This window comes from Perca flavescens, chromosome 5 (genome assembly GCF_004354835.1).
Source record: "Perca flavescens isolate YP-PL-M2 chromosome 5, PFLA_1.0, whole genome shotgun sequence".
Lineage (NCBI taxonomy): Eukaryota > Metazoa > Chordata > Actinopteri > Perciformes > Percidae > Perca > Perca flavescens.
In genome coordinates, this window is record NC_041335.1 from 7,888,701 (window position 1) to 7,906,538 (window position 17,838).

The 17,838-nt window shown below is 42.0% G+C and overlaps 1 protein-coding gene across 1 annotated transcript; it reads left to right on the forward strand.

The window, feature by feature from the left end:
- Positions 1-1,482: 1,482 nt before the first annotated feature.
- LOC114555674 (MARVEL domain-containing protein 2) lies at positions 1,483-17,714 on the forward strand. Its single transcript, XM_075447425.1, is given in 8 exon segments — positions 1,483-1,762; positions 4,035-5,099; positions 5,101-5,298; positions 5,924-5,959; positions 7,397-7,575; positions 13,551-13,722; positions 13,855-13,905; positions 15,917-17,714. Coding segments are annotated over 7 exon segments (1,776 nt in total). The 5' UTR covers positions 1,483-1,762; positions 4,035-4,055; the 3' UTR covers positions 16,013-17,714.
- The last annotated feature ends 124 nt before the right edge of the window (positions 17,715-17,838 follow it).

Consider the following 17,838-nt stretch of genomic DNA (forward strand, 5'->3'; position numbering starts at 1 on the left):
ATATTTTACCCTTTCCAATGTGTCCATTGCCAAATAATATGTGGTTTTTAAAATTACGTGAATTAGATAAAACTTACTCACATTACTCAGTCACAGCAGGTAATAATCCACAGGAAGATCACAAACCCAGCCTCCAATATTTGCATCTCTGTCAGAGCTGTTTCTTCCTATAGGCGTAATATGCATAGGGCCTCCGCAGCCATTAGGGGGCCCCAAGCTGCAAGTTCAGCCCGCTCAACATATTTAGGGAGAAATAAAATGACTTGTCTTTTATTTGTAGCCACTAGCAAGTAGCCTTCTTTGTTATAATTTTTATTTAAATACACTTATTTGAGGAAAATCCTGCATCTGTTGCATTTATTGATGTAGAAGAGCCTCATTGTTAACTTTTTTTATTATCATTATCTGTAGATTTAATGTACTCGTAGTTTGACAAAATAGGGGCCCCAAACAGCATCTTACATAGGGCCTGCCAATAGCTAGAAACAGCTCTTATCTACATTCACATGCCGATTAGTTTCGGTACTGCAGCAGGATCTAAGTCACACTGGACAATGCCCAGGTAAACCATAAACTGCCATGCAGTTTCAAGCATAGGCTAATTAATTTGGATGCAAATAATAATTGGATAGGCTTTGTATTTTGGAAGGACAGGATTCTGAATGCAGATGTCTGTGCTCCACACAGCAGAGAGGAGGTAGGCTATAGTGTGTTGCAACACGCAGCAATACCTACTACTACACTAACTTGGAATAATACAGAGAATCAAAGGCCCCTGATGCAGGCAGATGTCAACTGACATTACGCTACATTACTGTCTGGCAATGCGAGACTAGCATCAAGCTAACATTGACAGTGCATTCTCAACCTGGCAACTCCCGTGAACTTCAAAGCTGGGGATGAGGGGCTGGGGGCGAGAGGACTCTTTTCAGTATTTTGAATTTGGAAATTGACATGTCAAATGAGAAAAGAGGCACTGAATACATCATGAGGCATGGCGAGGTGACTATCACCGCGGCTGGGGATGGGCAGTTTTCTTCATATAATTAACTGTGATAATAATAATAATAATAATAATAATAATAATAATAATAATAATAATTCTTAAAAGATACCCATATAAAATTAAATATTTTTAATACTGTGGAATATATCAACAAGCTGATACACGCAATAATCTCCTAAATATGCTTAACATTTGATAATTGGAACCATGTTTTTAGCTGTATCAGAGCCCGTCTACAGAGAGCCTGTTCACTGCCTATTAAGCCCCATTGTACCGAATTTGGTTGCAGTTCCACCAGAATTCCACTGGGGTTGATCACGGGCGAGTGCAAAATGAATTGGGGTCTATGGAGCTAGACGGCTAAATTTGTCTCTTTCGCCTGATTGTTGTTGAGAAATCTCAGATTTGATTGTAGTTTTTGCAAGTTCAACATGGATTATAGGTCAAAAGTTGAATGAACGAGTAGCCTACTTATGTCCTTTCGATTCCTTACAGGTTGAGTCGATAGCATGGATGTATTAAGAGGGTCGATAGTCGTTAATAATCCTACTCGTTCCAGATAGCTATAAAGTAACAACCAATCTTGTTTCAACAATCGGAAACTGGGAAATCGGGTGTTAGAGGAGACAATGAACGCATCATGAGGCTGGTCAGACTTGCCAGGTGAGTTTCACCGCGGCGAGGATCTCGGATCAATCAGACAGGTTGTTGCTACCTGTTTCACTGAGAAAAAAATAGACGGAGCATTGTCAGCAGGTAAGCCAGTGTATATCGAATTATGTTGTGTCATTTTCGCTTTTAATGACAGGAATATGTATTTTTAACGTGTAAAAGAGACTAAGAACATAGGTTGCCTTTGTTGTGTTTCTCAATGTTTTTAGGCTACTTATTTTATCAATTTGTTACCGGTTTACAATGGAAGTTGCTTAAACGTTACATGCAGGGACGCCTGTATACCAGTGTTAAAAGTAGCCTACTTTAATGAATGCTAACATTTTACCAGGCTTTTTACATTTAGGCTAGATGTTTGTAAAGTTGATTGAACAGTAAACAAAACCTACTGGTCAACATTAAATGGACATACTAAACGGTGCTATAGGGGCTCAATTTAACACATAGGCCTAAAACAACGCAGAATATTTAGTCCCAGGGATTTAATAGGATTTTGTCTGATTATAGGCGACTTCCTAGATTTGTTTCTGGCTTGTGAATGTAAACGAATGTCTACCTCTAAGCCTTACAGTGATTTCTCAGAAGACTTCGGCTTCCATATATGTAACTCCAATTTAATTATCGTTGTTTCAGTCATGTGATCAGGTAACATAAACATGTATTCAGAAGTCTGCAACTAGGCTAGCCAGAGACATGGTTCATTTCACCCAAAATGTAATTATATTTTTGATAAAATGGAGAAAAATAGAATTTCATTTATGTGGCCTTACAGCATTTTTGACATTTACAAATTTAAGTTAATTAACAATTCATAATCATCCTCAATGTTGCATCATAACTTAGAAATGTACAATTGAATACATGACAGTTTTCTGAGGCGATAATTCATTTTTTCACCTGCAGAGTCAAACCTTTGTCTACACGCCCATGGTAGGCTACACTGTAGAATATTTTAGGATTACTTTGCAGCAACAGCAATTCATAGTTTTCACGTGATATCACAGCATGAGAACGCCCACCTGGAGGGCAAAAATGAAGCTGCGTCTGTGACGAGTCAGCTCAACTTTTACCACAGTGTAGCCAAAATATCAGATAGTTGTTCAATTGGATGCACAAACTGAAGAGAGACGAGCCTGGGTTGTGTTTCTACAAAATCACATCTCAGAACGAAAACCTAGAGAGGTGGATATTGTGGATTTGTGCAATACGTGGCGCACTAGTGGACTGACGTTAACGTTACACTGACCACCAATGCAACCAACAACTGAGGTCAAGTTAACCATTTCTCCCATCTCCATGGCCAAACTAGCTTTCATTTAAATACTTTTACTCTGCTCCCTGGCACATCCCTCTGCTCTGCCGGTCCTGGATTCTACACAATATATATTGCTTTTTCCCTGAATCATGTCTGATGGCAGACAGAATTGAATAATGAAATACAATACAGCACCACATTATATAACATAAACAAAGACACGTTTTCTTCAGCGGCCTTCATAAAATGAGCAATGGTGAAAGTTACGATAGTCCATCATGTAATGATGGAGGAGTTGATGAGCAGCATAGCTAGGTAGCTAGCGCGCAGGCTAGTTGAAATAGACTGTGTACATACATAATGATTGAAACCTGCAGTGGGTGCTGTATGGGTCAAATGTGCCTAAGACTTGCAGTTTGTATATACAGTATACAACATATATAACAAATAAATAAACATTATATGACCATTGATATGTTTATGATATTTTTATCCAGGTTTTAATTAGGGCTGCTCCCTCTTAGTCGATTAGTTGATTAATCGGTCGTTTTGGTCTTAGTCAACTTAGATTTCTTTAGTCGATTAGTCATGTTTTATGATTTTTTTTTCATGCTGAATGACTTATTTCAAAGAAACGTACGAGCAACTCTCTGGTAAACACAATAATTAAAGTGGTGCTTTTGCATGACTCTTTGCGGAGAAACTCCGATTTACAGATCTGTCGATTAAATCAATTAATGTGTTAGTCGACTAAGAATTTCTACAATCGAGCACAGCCCTAGTTTTAATGTTGTGTTTAAAATTTGAAGTAGAAGTGATGATGTGAATGAACCAAAATGTAATAGTTTTTTATAACAAATGGATGAAATAAAAGATAATTGGCAATGGAAACAAAAAGCCAAACTGTCAAAAGACAGAAAAATTGCTGCTGAGATATCAGCAATGATAGTGGGAAGTACAATGTTTTTATAACTAATAGAAATGATGTCAAACTATGAAAATAAAACCCAAGTTTTAATAATCTGGAATTATCATTTAAAGCCACTGTAGGTACATCTGTTGACAGTGGATGGGTTTAATCAGCTGTGTTTCTCTTTGTAGCGAGCACAGAGTCCAGGCCCAATGTCTTCAGGAGGAGTTGGTTCTGTCACCAGGTTCGACCGGGTGCGGGAGATCCCACACTATGACCAGGTCCCTGTGGGCTCCTTATGGCAGGACTTTCCTTCGCCCCCGGAGTCCTTGCATGGAACAGTGCCGGCCGTAAGCCTTGACCCCCTTCCCCCTCCCCCTCTACCTAAACAGCCAGCTGTTGGCCCTGAATCCTTTTATCCCCCCAACGATAGTGAGCCAATGGAGGCCAAGAGTGATGTCATGGACATTGAACCGGTCCACCGCTTCATTCCCGACTCTGTCAAGAACTTCTTCCGTGGCAACAGCGGTAACCGTGGCAGTAAAGGTTGGGCCATACACCCTCCTGCACCACCTCTATCTGCTCCTTACTCCTCTGCCCCCTCATCCAGTAAGAGCGGCAACCACCACACCACAGCAGGAGTCCCCTGCTCACCCCCCCACTCCGCACCTCCATCTCCGTCCCTTCTAGGGTCCTATCGGGACCCTTATGGCGGCTCTGGGGGCAGCTACACCTCTCAGAAGGAGCGAAACCGGCTGCTGCTGGATGAAGCCTTCGAATCAGTATCTGCAGTGCCCACCAATCTCTCAGCCCTGACCTACCATGAGCGGGTGGAAGAATACCACCAGCGTTATGCCTACTTGAAGTCTTGGGCTGGCCTTCTGAGGATCCTGGGCTGTGTGCAGCTGCTGTTGGGAGCTGCTGTGTTCGCATGCGTCTGTGCTTATGTTCATAAGGACAATGAGTGGTTCAATATGTATGGATACTCCCAGCCGCAGCTGTTTGGGGGGCTTGGTGGAGGTGCAGGTGTATATGGATCTGGGGGCAGTTACTACACAGGCCCCATGACACCTTTTGTCCTGGTGGTGGCTGGTCTTGCGTGGATAGTGACTGTTATTCTAGTCGTTGTTGGGATGACCATATACTACAGAGCCATCCTTTTAGACTCTTCTTGGTGGCCACTTACAGAGTGTTCCATCAACCTGGTCTTAGCGTTGCTTTATTTAGCAGCAGGGATAGTATATGTGAGGGACACCACTCGAGGGGGGGCTATGCTACATTCCGGTCTTCAATAACGGAATAAATGGGGCGTTTTGTCGGACCGAGGCCGGCCAGACAGCAGCCATTGTCTTCCTCTTCATCACCACAGTGCTCTACTTCATTAGTGCAGGAGTGTGTCTGAAGCTGTGGAGGCATGAAGCAGCCAGGATGAGGAAGGAGATGCTGGAACATGAGGTCTGACACGCACACACAGAGGGTGTTGCTTTTTAATTGGATTATCAGTTTTTCAGAGATGTTTACTGTTTGCCCAGAATTATAATTTTTTTACGCGGGCAAAACAATGTTTAAATCCAATATTTAGTTGCAGCAGAGAGGACCACATTTTTTTTATATGCATATGTTTTAGTTTCCCCCCATAGTCCAATTTTATGATAAATGTAATGATTTGTGATTTCTAGAGAAAATGTAATATAGCAGTATAAACATGGACTGGTGCCAACATTTAGTTTGACCAACACCATAACACTAAAATGTCTTTTTCTAAACCTAAAAGAAAGCTTGACTTGGAGCACAGACCGTTCAATCTAGGTCTAACTGTTTCCTGTCTCATCTGCAAGAAGTAAGGTGCCATTCTCTGGGAATACTATCTTGCTACTCAAGTCAATTTTTATGTAGGCCTGAATCACAACAGACATTACTCCACTAAACATGCAGAGCAGTATCAGTGACATTAGCTGAAATGTATTCATCTAAAGAAATTACTGTCTTTAAGCAGCCTCATTAGGGGGAACACCTAATAACACTTTGAACACTGAACATCTAATGAATCCCTCTCCATCTCTTCTTCCCATGACTCTAGATGAAAACAATTGGATCATCAGTCCCTCTGTCTATAGTAAGTATCGAGGATTCCTTTTTTAAATGCCAATTAATCAATCAATCAATTTATTTCTGAAATCATATACAATAGAATTTTAGTGAAATTAGGGATGGGCCGTGTATTGACTTTTCAAGGTATACATTTTTAAATGAGAATTGGCATTAGACAATATCGATATAAAATGATGTTGTTTTATTATTTTCTTCTTTAAAGCTTTGCCTGTGTTTGCATCTTTCTTCTTACACTCTCCGGGCAACCCAGCCCCCACTCGCTCACAGGCTCTCCTGCAACATGGAGCGCTGTCGGTACGCAATCTGTGCTGCCTGCATGATCCGATATGCGCATGCACATAAATACGTAGTAGAAAACCTGACAGTTTCCCTACATTATTTGTATCACTAAGTGTTGAAACACTGCTTCATTTTATGTTATTATGCAGTTCACGGCGGGTCTGTTTTATAAAGATATTTAAATTAAGTACTTATTGTCACTGATCCAAAATCTCATATTGATGTCCGTATACCACGCCTTGGCAACATTATTTGTAGTATGTAGTGTGGGGATGTTGTGATGTTTTTAAATGTAGCTTACACTATGCATTACGAGGTGTTTGCGTTAGATTGTACCGCCGCTCTCTCCCTCTAGCTTGTCTTTCTGTCGACAATATTTCATCAGATATTAAGGAAATTTGCTAAGTTGAAATACTACATTCGAAGTTGGGAAGGAGGGGTTAGGGGAGACGACTGTCTCCAGTATATTGAATTTGGACTGCAGTAACCATTTTAAACCCAACTGTCAGCATTAAATATTGGACCCTTCAAAAGATTAGACTACATTTTTGTTATTTTGTTGTTTTCATTTTTTATTTTAGGAAACTAAAGTAGTTCAGTTAGAAGGTCACACACAGCTTCAATTAGAAGTTACAAGCTCACACCAGAGTTATTAGGACTGAAAAGCTTAGTTATACAGGAGAGAAGCCATTTAAGTTTGTGGCAAAACCTTTCACAGTGCTTGTTTTTCATTTTGTAACTTTCAATTAAAGTCATGTCCAGTCATATTTTGTCATTGAAGTTTTCTTTAAAATAGTGTTAAAATCTTGTCTCGTTCTCATAAACCCAATATTGTGTATCGTCTCGTGAGCTGAGTGTCTTGTCACACCCCTATTATTTGCACAGCTGTAGCCTATATTTGTGAAAAACATGGTGAAAAACACTAAAGAACCGTAGATACTGAAAGTAACTTTAACCTCAGTTCTATGAGTAAGAGACATCGAGACAGCGCCTGGATGCTGGCAATAGATGTGACCCATTCATAAAATGCAGCGCAGTGACGATACAGACATTTCATATGCATATGTATGTAATGCCTTCTAAAACAGGCAATGTTCTAGCAGACACGGAATTTCACACAGTGTAGATAACCTGAACATATGACTCTGTTTATTAACTGTAGCTGGGTCCAGACTCCAGGGCCTCTGAGCAGACTCCTCTCCCCACTATCCAGCCAGACATCATGGACGCTCCTAACAACTATGCAGCTGCTCCTCTGATGGCACTTGAGCCAGAGATCCTCAGAGGTCACATACCGGCTGGACACATCCCTAAGCCTGTCGTTATAGCCGACTATGTGGCGTGAGTATTACCTTATTTTTACATTTTCCAAAAATTTGACGAATGAATGAACAAATGAACCTTTCTGGTAGAAAGGTTCTCAAAAGCATTCTTGATGGAAGATACAGTCCCTGATTTTGTTGTAGGACCCCATAGTATTCTCCCAGTTGACTAAGTCAACAAACTTTACTATAAAGTGTAATGATGGTTTGGTAACACTTAATTTAAAGGGGTGTGCATAAGACTGACATGACACTGTCAAGTCTTTAGAACTGTTCACCATTGTTCATTGGCATTGTTTGAGATATTTTTGTCATGACAACCTGACATTAACCTAAACAACATAAACCGTCATAAATATGTCATAGCAGGCCTAATTTTAAAGAACTTAAAGAAACCATTTAGCTTTGTGTAGTAAACCGTAAACTGTCATAAGTGGTTGGTTTTCACATTGCCTGCAATGAGACCATTATAATTATGTCATGAACATTTTCCTTGACTTCAAGTAAAGTAAAAACTATTTGGATTTGTCATTAAGATGTCATATATGTTATAAGACCAGTTTGACGACAGTGAATACAGTACGGAGGTTATTTTCTGAAATTTGGGGGGATAGCTTAGTGATTAACCGCTAAACAGGCTAAAGCTAGCCTGGGCTCGTTACACAAAGGCACACAGCTGCTAAAGGTTAACCTAACTGGTGGTTAACAAGCTCCTTCCTTTCATGATCACGTTCTTTTTGCTAATGCTTATGTTCTGCAGCTGCATATTCTGAATTGCAGTTACTCAAAATAATCAAAATGAGTTCTGGCGTCTAGCCTCCTCTGAGACCTAGAACTCCAAATACCCAATCAATTTCCATATTTCCTTCCAAACCTTGGATGCTACACATTACTTTTAATGCCCACGAGCTAATCAGCAAAACCCATCACATACCCGCCAAAGTTTAACATCAAAGCTAGCTGAACACAAGCCGACTCATCATTTCAAACAAAACCTTAACAGTAGGCTACACCAGTGCCGAACCACGATGCTATGGCTACAAAACACTACAACGCCTGACTTAACAAAAACCAGAATAATACACGCCAACATTCATCTCCCAGACATATGGTTAAGCTCCCAATTGCTTACAATGGAGAGCTAATATGTCGGACGATAGCCCACAATTTTTACAAATAGGGCTGCACAATTAATCGCAATTTTATTGATTTATTTTTTTGTTAATGGCAAAATATGTATCAAACCATTCTGAATTAAGTATTGTGGTGCTGCAGAGAAATTCCAGCCTACAATTCCTATCCTACAGACTAAAGAAAAAATCTTTGTTTGGTACAGATCCTCACAAAAATCACACTATAAACAAAAATGTTTTTTAAACTTTTATACCGTGAACCATCACCTTATCGTGGTGGAGAGGTTTGTGTGTCTCTGTGAACCTGAGGGCTGTGTTGTCTGGAGCTTTGTGCTCCTGGTAGGGTCTCCCAAGGCAAAGTGGTCTCAGGTGAGGGGCCAGACAAAGAATGGTTCAAAAACCCCAATGAATAAGCAAGGCAGAGATGGAGTGACCCTGCCCGGAGGAAGCCCGGGGCCCCCGTCTGGAGCCAGGCCCAGACGGCGGGCTCGTCGGCGAGCGCCTGGTGGCCGGGTTTGCCACGGAGCCCGGCCGGGCACAGCCCGAACAAGCTACGTGGCTCCCATCTCTCCAGCCCATGGGCCCACCACCTGTGGGAGGAACCGTTAGGGTCAGGTGCGATGCCACATGGGTGGCAGTGAAGGTCAGGGGCCTCGACGGACCAGACCCGGGTGGCAGACGCTGGCTCTGGGGACGTGGAACGTCACCTCTCTGTGGGGGAAGGAGCCGGAACTGGTGCGGGAGGTGGAGCGCTACCGGTTAGATCTGGTGGGGCTTGCCTCTACGCACAGTCTTGGTTCTGGAACCATACTCCTGGATAGGGGTTGGACTCTTTTCTTCTCCGGAGTTGCCCAGGGTGTGAGGCGCCGGGCGGGTGTGGGGATACTCACAAGCCCCCGGCTGAGCGCCGCTGTGTTGGAGTTTACCCCGGTGGACGAGAGGGTCGCCTCCATACGCCTGCGGGTTGTGGGGGGGAAAACTCTGACTGTTGTTTGTGCATATGCACCAAACAGGAGTTCGGAGTATTCGGCCTTCTTGGAGACCTTGACTGGAGTCCTGCATGGGGCTCCAGTGGCGGACTCCATTGTTCTGCTGGGGGACTTCAACGCACACGTGGGCAATGATGGAGACACCTGGAGAGGCGTGATTGGGAGGAACGGCCTCCCTGATCTAAACCAGAGTGGTTGTTTGTTGTTGGACTTCTGTGCTAGTCATGGATTGTCTATAACGAACACCATGTTCGAACATAGGGATGCTCATAAGTGTACCTGGTACCAGAGCACCCTAGGCCGAAGGTCAATGATCGATTTCATAATCGTTTCATCTGATCTGAGGCCGTATGTTTTGGACACTCGGGTGAAGAGAGGGGCAGAGCTGTCAACCGATCACCATCTGGTGGTGAGTTGGGTCAGGGGGTGGGGGAAGACTCTGGACAGAACTGGTAAGCCCAAACGTGTAGTGCGGGTAAATTGGGAACGTCTGGAGGAGGCCCCTGTCCGACAGACTTTCAACTCACACCTCCGGCGGAGCTTTTCGTGCATCCCTGTGGAGGCTGGGGGCATTGAACACGAGTGGACAATGTTCAAAGTTTCCATTGCTGAAGCTGCGGCGAGAAGCTGTGGTCTTAGGGTCTTAGGTGCTTCAAGGGGCGGTAACCCAAGAACACCGTGGTGGACACCGGTGGTCAGGGAAGCCGTCCGACTGAAGAAGGAGTCTTTCCGGGATATGTTATCCCAGAGGACTCGGAGGCAGTTGCAGGGGTACCGAAGGGCCGAAGGGCTGCAGCCTCTGCCGTGAATGAGGCAAAGCAGCGGGTGTGGGAGAAGTTTGGAGAAGACATGGAGAAGGACTTTCGGTCGGCACCAAAGTGCTTCTGGAAAACTGTTCGCCACCTCAGGAGGGGGGGAGGGGGAACCATCCAAGCTGTGTACAGTAAGGATGGGACACTGTTGACCTCAACTGAGGAGGTAATAGGGCGGTGGAAGGAGCACTTTGAGGAACTCCTGAATCCGACTAATACGCCCTCTATGTTAGAGGCAGAGCTGGAGGATAACGGGGGATTGTCGTCGATTTCCCAGGCGGAAGTCACTGATGTAGTCAAACAACTACACAGTGGCAAAGCCCCGGGGATTGATGAGATCCGTCCAGAAATGCTCAAGGCTCTGGGTGTGGAGGGGCTGTCCTGGTTGACACGCCTCTTCAACATTGCGTGGAAGTCTGGGACGGTGCCAAAGGAGTGGCAGACTGGGGCGGTGGTTCCCCTTTTTAAAAAGGGGGACCAGAGGGTGTGTGCCAATTATAGGGGTATCACACTTCTCAGCCTCCCTGGTAAAGTCTACTCCAAGGTGCTGGAAAGGAGGGTTCGGCCGATAGTCGAACCTCGGGTTGAGGAGGAACAATGCGGATTCCGTCCTGGTCGTGGAACAATGGACCAGCTCTTCACTCTCGCAAGGATCCTGGAGGGAGCCTGGGAGTATGCCCAACCGGTCTACATGTGTTTTGTGGATTTGGAGAAGGCGTATGACCGGGTCCCCGGGAGATACTGTGGGAGGTGCTGCGGGGAGTATGGGGTGAGGGGTCTCTACTCAGGGCCATCCAATCTCTGTATGACCAAAGTGAGAGCTGTGTCCGGGTTCTCGGTAGTAAGTCGGACTCGTTTCAGGTGAGGGTTGGCCTCCGCCAGGGCTGCGCTTTGTCACCAATCCTGTTTGTAATATTTATGGACAGGATATCGAGGCGTAGTCGGGGTGGGGAGGGGTTGCAGTTTGGTGGGCTGGGGATCTCATCGCTGCTCTTTGCAGATGATGTGGTCCTGATGGCATCATCGGCCTGCGACCTTCAGCACTCACTGGATCGGTTCGCAACCGAGTGTGAAGCGGTTGGGATGAGGATCAGCACCTCTAAATCTGAAGCCATGGTTCTCAGCAGGAAACCGATGGAATGCCTTCTCCAGGTAGGGAATGAGTCCTTACCCCAAGTGAAGGAGTTCAAGTACCTTGGGGTTTTGTTCGCGAGTGAGGGGACAATGGAGCGGGAGATTGGTCGGAGAATCTGCGCAGCGGGTGTGGTATTGCATTCAATCTATCGCACCGTTGTGACGAAAAGAGAGCTGAGCCAGAAGGCAAAGCTCTCGATCTACCGGTCAGTTTTCGTTCCTACCCTCACCTATGGTCATGAAGGCTGGGTCATGACCGAAAGAACGAGATCCAGGGTACAAGCGGCCGAAATGGGTTTCCTCAGGAGGGTGGCTGGCGTCTCCCTTAGAGATAGGGTGAGAAGCTCAGTCATCCGTGAGGAGCTCGGAGTAGAGGCGCTGCTCCTTTGCGTCGAAAGGAGCCAGTTGAGGTGGTTCGGGCATCTGGTAAGGATGCCCCCTGGGCGCCTCCCTAGGGAGGTGTTCCAGGCACGTCCAGCTGGGAGGAGGCCTCGGGGAAGACCCAGGACTAGGTGGAGGGATTATATCTCCAACCTGGCCTGGGAATGCCTCGGGATCCCCCAGTCGGAGCTGGTTAATGTTGCTCGGGAAAGGGAAGTTTGGGGTCCCCTGCTGGAGCTGCTCCCCCCGCGACCCGACACCGGATAAGCGGACGAAGATGGATGGATGGATGGATATATTTTTCAATGAAAATGAGAATAATGATCCAAAAATTATCATTCCTTCCAATATTGTAAATCATATCAAAATATCAGTCAAAATAATCGCATTTAGATATTTTCCTCATATCATGAGCCCTAGTTACAAAGAGAGCTAATATGCCAGACAAGCCATCCAATTTTTACAAACGGGCTAAAGCTAACTTGGGCTTGTTACACAATAGCACACAGCTGCTGAAGGTTAACCTAGCCGGTAACATTAATCCCACGTTCAACATTGTGCCGGAAAACAGGGTTAGTAAACAGTACATACAGCATGGACGCTAGTGACAGTTATTGTGGTTGCTTCTTGTGGTTGCTTCTACTGTGGTTGCTTCTGCGTAACTCATTCAGTCTCTCTTTCATACTTGCCGACTAATTTGTAACGATGTCTGAGCACTGCTTGGTTGGAATTTGTGGCCGAGATTAAGTTAAAGTTGAACTATTTTATAGCTTTTTCAGGTTCAAATTTGCATCTTGTGTTTGTACTAAAACATGTTTACATGCTTTAATGTTAAATAAAACACGTTATCTTTATCATACTGCCCATGGCTGCTGCTCCTGTATTCTCCCTCTTTCTGAGACGCTCTGTTGGCGCGCCTGTCTCTTTAAGCCCCCCTCCCAAAAATGCCCAGTCTGCTCTGATTGGCCATAGTGTTTCCACATCTCAGAGACTCCTGGAATCTCTGCTCCGCATCCTTCCCTGTTGTTTCACTTGTTGGAGCTGGAGAATGACTGCAATGTATATATAGTATAGTATAGCAGGACTTTGTCCCCTGAAAAACCACCAATAAAGGCTTCTAAACCAGATACTTCACAACCAGACATATCCCAGAAGTAATGTGACCCAAAATTGGAAAGAAATGACCAACGTTGACCGCCAAGATTACAGCTATCTGGCGTTAGCATGCCCATAACCCTTAATAGTTAGCAGTAGGGTAACGTTAAAAATCGCGGCTAAAGGCTTTTGAACAAAATCATACCCAATTGGACATGTTTCAGCAGTAATTTGGCCAGAAATTAGGGAGAAATGAGCAACATTTGCAGCCAACATTACAGGTTTCCCTGGCGTTAGCACGCAGCTACTATAGTTAGCAGTGGACACTAATAGAATATAGAAGCACTTTTTACTAAGATGTTTTTTTTTTTTCCAATTGATATTGTCATCTTTAAGAACTGCTGCTAGGAAACTGAGACACAAATGTGTTGTCCTGTCCCGTTTCCACAGAAAATACCCCAGCATCAGCTCAGAAGAGGAGAGGGACCAGTACAAGGCTGTGTTTAATGACCAGTACGCTGAATACAAGGAGCTGCACGCTGAGGTTCAGGCAATGGCCAAGAAGTTTGAAGAGATGGACGAGATAATGCAGAACCTTCCGTCCCGGCCTTCCAGTCAAATGGTACAACACACACACACACACACACACACACACACACACACACACACACACACACACACACACACACACAGAGGAACACACTTGAATACACACTGTGTAACTATGGCCAGTAACATTTTCATTTTGTCTTAGGAGAAGGAGCGGATCAGTAGCATATTAATGGAATATCAGAGGAAGAAAGCTGTAAGTATACATTTTTAAATGTAATTCATGATCCATCCACTGTCACTCACTGAGTGGCTGTTTCTGTGCCAGAGAGTCCAAGCTATCTCTATCAACTTGACAGTTGAATGGCATGCTGAAGTTAGGAGCCGTCTAAAAAAAACACTTTTCAGATTTTTTTAATTGCTTTCTAATTGTTTTTCACACCCCAAACAAACATTATATTCATTTGGAAAACCTCCCGTTGCATGCACTAACCTCAATTTTTAAAAAAAATTTGGCAAAATCAATTATTGTGGCTTTTTTGGTCAAAAGCTCTCTCTCTTTTTTCTTTAGCAGAGACACTTTAACCAACTTTTATTTAGGCTTAGTTTTACTTTTTCTTTTTTTGGAAGCGGGGTTTAAATACACATAATTCATTATTATTTGATTGTAAAGTATTTTTATTTTGTATACTGTGTGAGCTGCTACACTCATACATGGTATAAATGGCAGTAGAAAAATATCCAAAACAAAAAATACTAAATACTATGTAAAGTGTGGGCACACACAACAGTCAGGATTTGTCGGGAAATCTTGCTGGACGGCATGGAGCTGGCAAGGCACAAGAAGCAAAGGGATTTCATTTTTTGAAAAGGTAGAACTGGTATTAATACTGACATGAGATGGCCAGTAACGGCTTTCTCCACCATTTCACATTTGTCTAATTATCCCAAGGTATAGCTGGACATTTTCATATATATATATATATATATATATATATATATATATATATATATATATATATATATATATATATATATATATATATATATATATACACACACACACAGTGTGTGTGTGTATGTATATATGTATGTATGTGTGTATATATATATATATATATATATATATATATATATAAAAATGTCGGAGCTTGTTATTAGATTATCTCTCAGTGGCATCAAGCAAAACCAGGTTACAGTACTTTAGTGTTAAAATTAAGAAAGGGATCTCAATGATGTTTTCATAACCAGTGAATCACACTTTAAAAATGTAGCAATGTTGTCATCAGCCTGCATTTGGTTGTTTATTCCTGTTGTGCATTATGAGAAGGGGAAGTAGAATTGAACACAGTTGAGATAATGTGATAATCTGCAGGTTTTCTACATATCAGGATCTGTTTACTTGTAATGAAGAATAGTACTTAGCCTGTGAAAGCAGTTACAGTTGTCAATGGCTTTGTAAAGTCTGAAATAATAAGCCTGGTGATATTATGGGCTGTAGAGCCTAAAGAAAGCATGGGGGTTAGAGATGCTATCAAGTTGAACTATGTAATTTGGAGGATCCAGGGTTTTGGGGCCTCAAAAAATTGCAGCTGATTCCATTTTGAAATGTACTTTTTCTTATCCGTCTCTCAATTCCCCCAATTTTATGGGTTATCATTGGAATGTCCCTTTTTTTAATTAGTACAAACCGTACATTTTATATTTGACGTGTGACTTAAATATGTCACCAGCATTACCCCAAATGTTCTGGTTTGTTGTTGCTTGTCTGGTTTACTAAAAAAGTAAACACTTACTGAATTATGAGGGGTTGTATGTGTTACTCTATTCCCCATGCAGTAACCCACCAGTAAAATTCATTGATATTCTCTTGACTATCATGGACTGTCTCTGATATATAAGAATTCCATCCTGACTGTTTGCTGTCCTGGCTCCTAAATGCTCCCCATTGACATCAGGACAGCTGAAAGTCTACACATCTTCCGCCACAGGCTAAAAACACATCTCTTCTGACTGCGCCTTAGCTAAGAAGATGATGGCTACAAAAAAACAATAACTATTTGCACTTTTTGCACTTACATGTTGTAGTTTGGCTTATTTGAAGCTAATGTACTTGTTCTTGATTCTTGCTGTCAGAGTTTGTACCTTCGTGGTTTAATGCAGTTATTGAAAGTTGCTTTGGATAAAAGTGTCAGTTAAATAAAATGTAATGTAATCATTAGGAAAGAAAGCAAAAGATTTTAATTTATTTCTGTTTTTCTTGCCAGGACCCAACGTATTTGGAAAAAAGGGAGAGGTGTGAGTACCTAAAGAACAAGCTCTCTCATATCAAACAGAAGATTCAGGAGTACAACAAAGTGTAATTTGAACTGGAACGATAGTAACTAAACCACTGCAGTGAAACACTTTCATAACTCACCTGGAATTCATATGAAGTCTGCAACAGTTTAAGAAAAAAATTGCTGATTGTATATATACCATTATCACATTTATTTTTATTTATTTTTTATTTAACCTTTTATTTAACCGGGTATCGCAACGGCGATCTGGCCAAGAAAAGCATAAGCGTACAGGAAAACTATACGGTTTCACATTCAATACAATACAGGAATACAGAATACAAAAGGCTACATAAAGTGCAGGTTAAGTAGGCATTACAGAGCCGGTGCAAAGTGGTGTAAGTAAGACGAAGGATTAAAACAGGTGGACCTGCCATCACTGCTGTTAGTAATGTCATCATGACACAGAATATAATTTTCACAGGTAAACAAATCATCAGTGGAAATCAGTAGAAATGTTTTTATACAGAGTAAGACATTGTTGAGAGCTGGAATGGATCAGGTGTAATCTAAATGTGTTCATTATATACACAAACAAACCCTGATGCAAATCACATTTTAAAGGAACATTTTGGGAAATATGCTTTGTTTTGTTGTTTTACCTGGAGATAGCAAGATGAATATCAGTTTCATCACTATGCGTCCAATCTGGTATGTGTTTAGCCTAGCTTAGCAATGAAGACTGGAAGCAGAGGGAAACTGCTAAACTAGGTCCATCAGAAGAGACATTTTTAATACACCTCATTTGATGCTTGTGTTTGCTGTCAGCTGCTAGGAAAGAATTAATAATTAATCATACAAGAAATGAAATGATCTTTTGATCTGAGTTTGAGTAAGATTACAATCAAGCACATTTTGTAAAATGGGTGACTGTTTCTTTAACACCAGGAGGTATAAATGGGGTCTCAAAACTGGCTAGCCAGACACTCTGCCTGATTAAGGAAGCTGATGTAAATAAGGCATACTCAATGTTAATGAAGGCTATATGATTAGAGTAATAGCACTGCTGTAAACCGAGGTGTCCATTGTGGTTAGTTTGACAAAGTTTATTTTAGGATATATTTTTATATACTGCATGTGTCAGACTGTGGAAGTTTAGCGGCTTGCCATAATACTCACTGTGCTGTGAGCAATTTGCAACATTGCATTTCTTTTGTTCAGTAGTCTTCTCTCAAACTGTGAGGTACAGTGTACTAAAAGTTTGAATGTATAACGGTCTATGACTTTGTTATTGATATCACAATAGGGAATATAACAGGTGTTTTTTTTAAATTGGTTTTAGTCAATCCTTTTGTAAATTATAATTTTTACATTAATACATTGTAAATTCTTCTTTTTACATTGATACATTGTGATGCATACATATATTGTGCTAAGGCTATGAGAATCATTAAAGATCCCTCGCAGACAAGTCCAGTCTAAGGTCTAGTCCACAAGTTGAAGGAGCTGATGGGATTACATTTCACTGGAATTTTACCTTGTACGATTTCATGTGAATAAAAACTTATTGATTATGTTTGATATGTTTATATTATTGTTTGTATCATATTTTGTAATTCTGTTTTATGCCAATGAAGCAACTTTCTATATACTTGTATTTTTCCTTTTTTATTATTTAACCATGAAGCTAATGCCCTGTTTGAGTGACTTCTGTTACACCTTCCATTCACTGTTTCAGTCCAACAGTTGCAGAAATTATAAAGGCAACAATTGTTTTTCTGAAAAACCAATGTTTGAAGTCTTGCTTTATTAAAAAAATAATGGTCCAAATTTTTTTCTCTATTAAAATGGTGAGGCGAAATATTGTTAAGTTAATCACAATGACAACCACAGCGCAAAATGGACAGCAT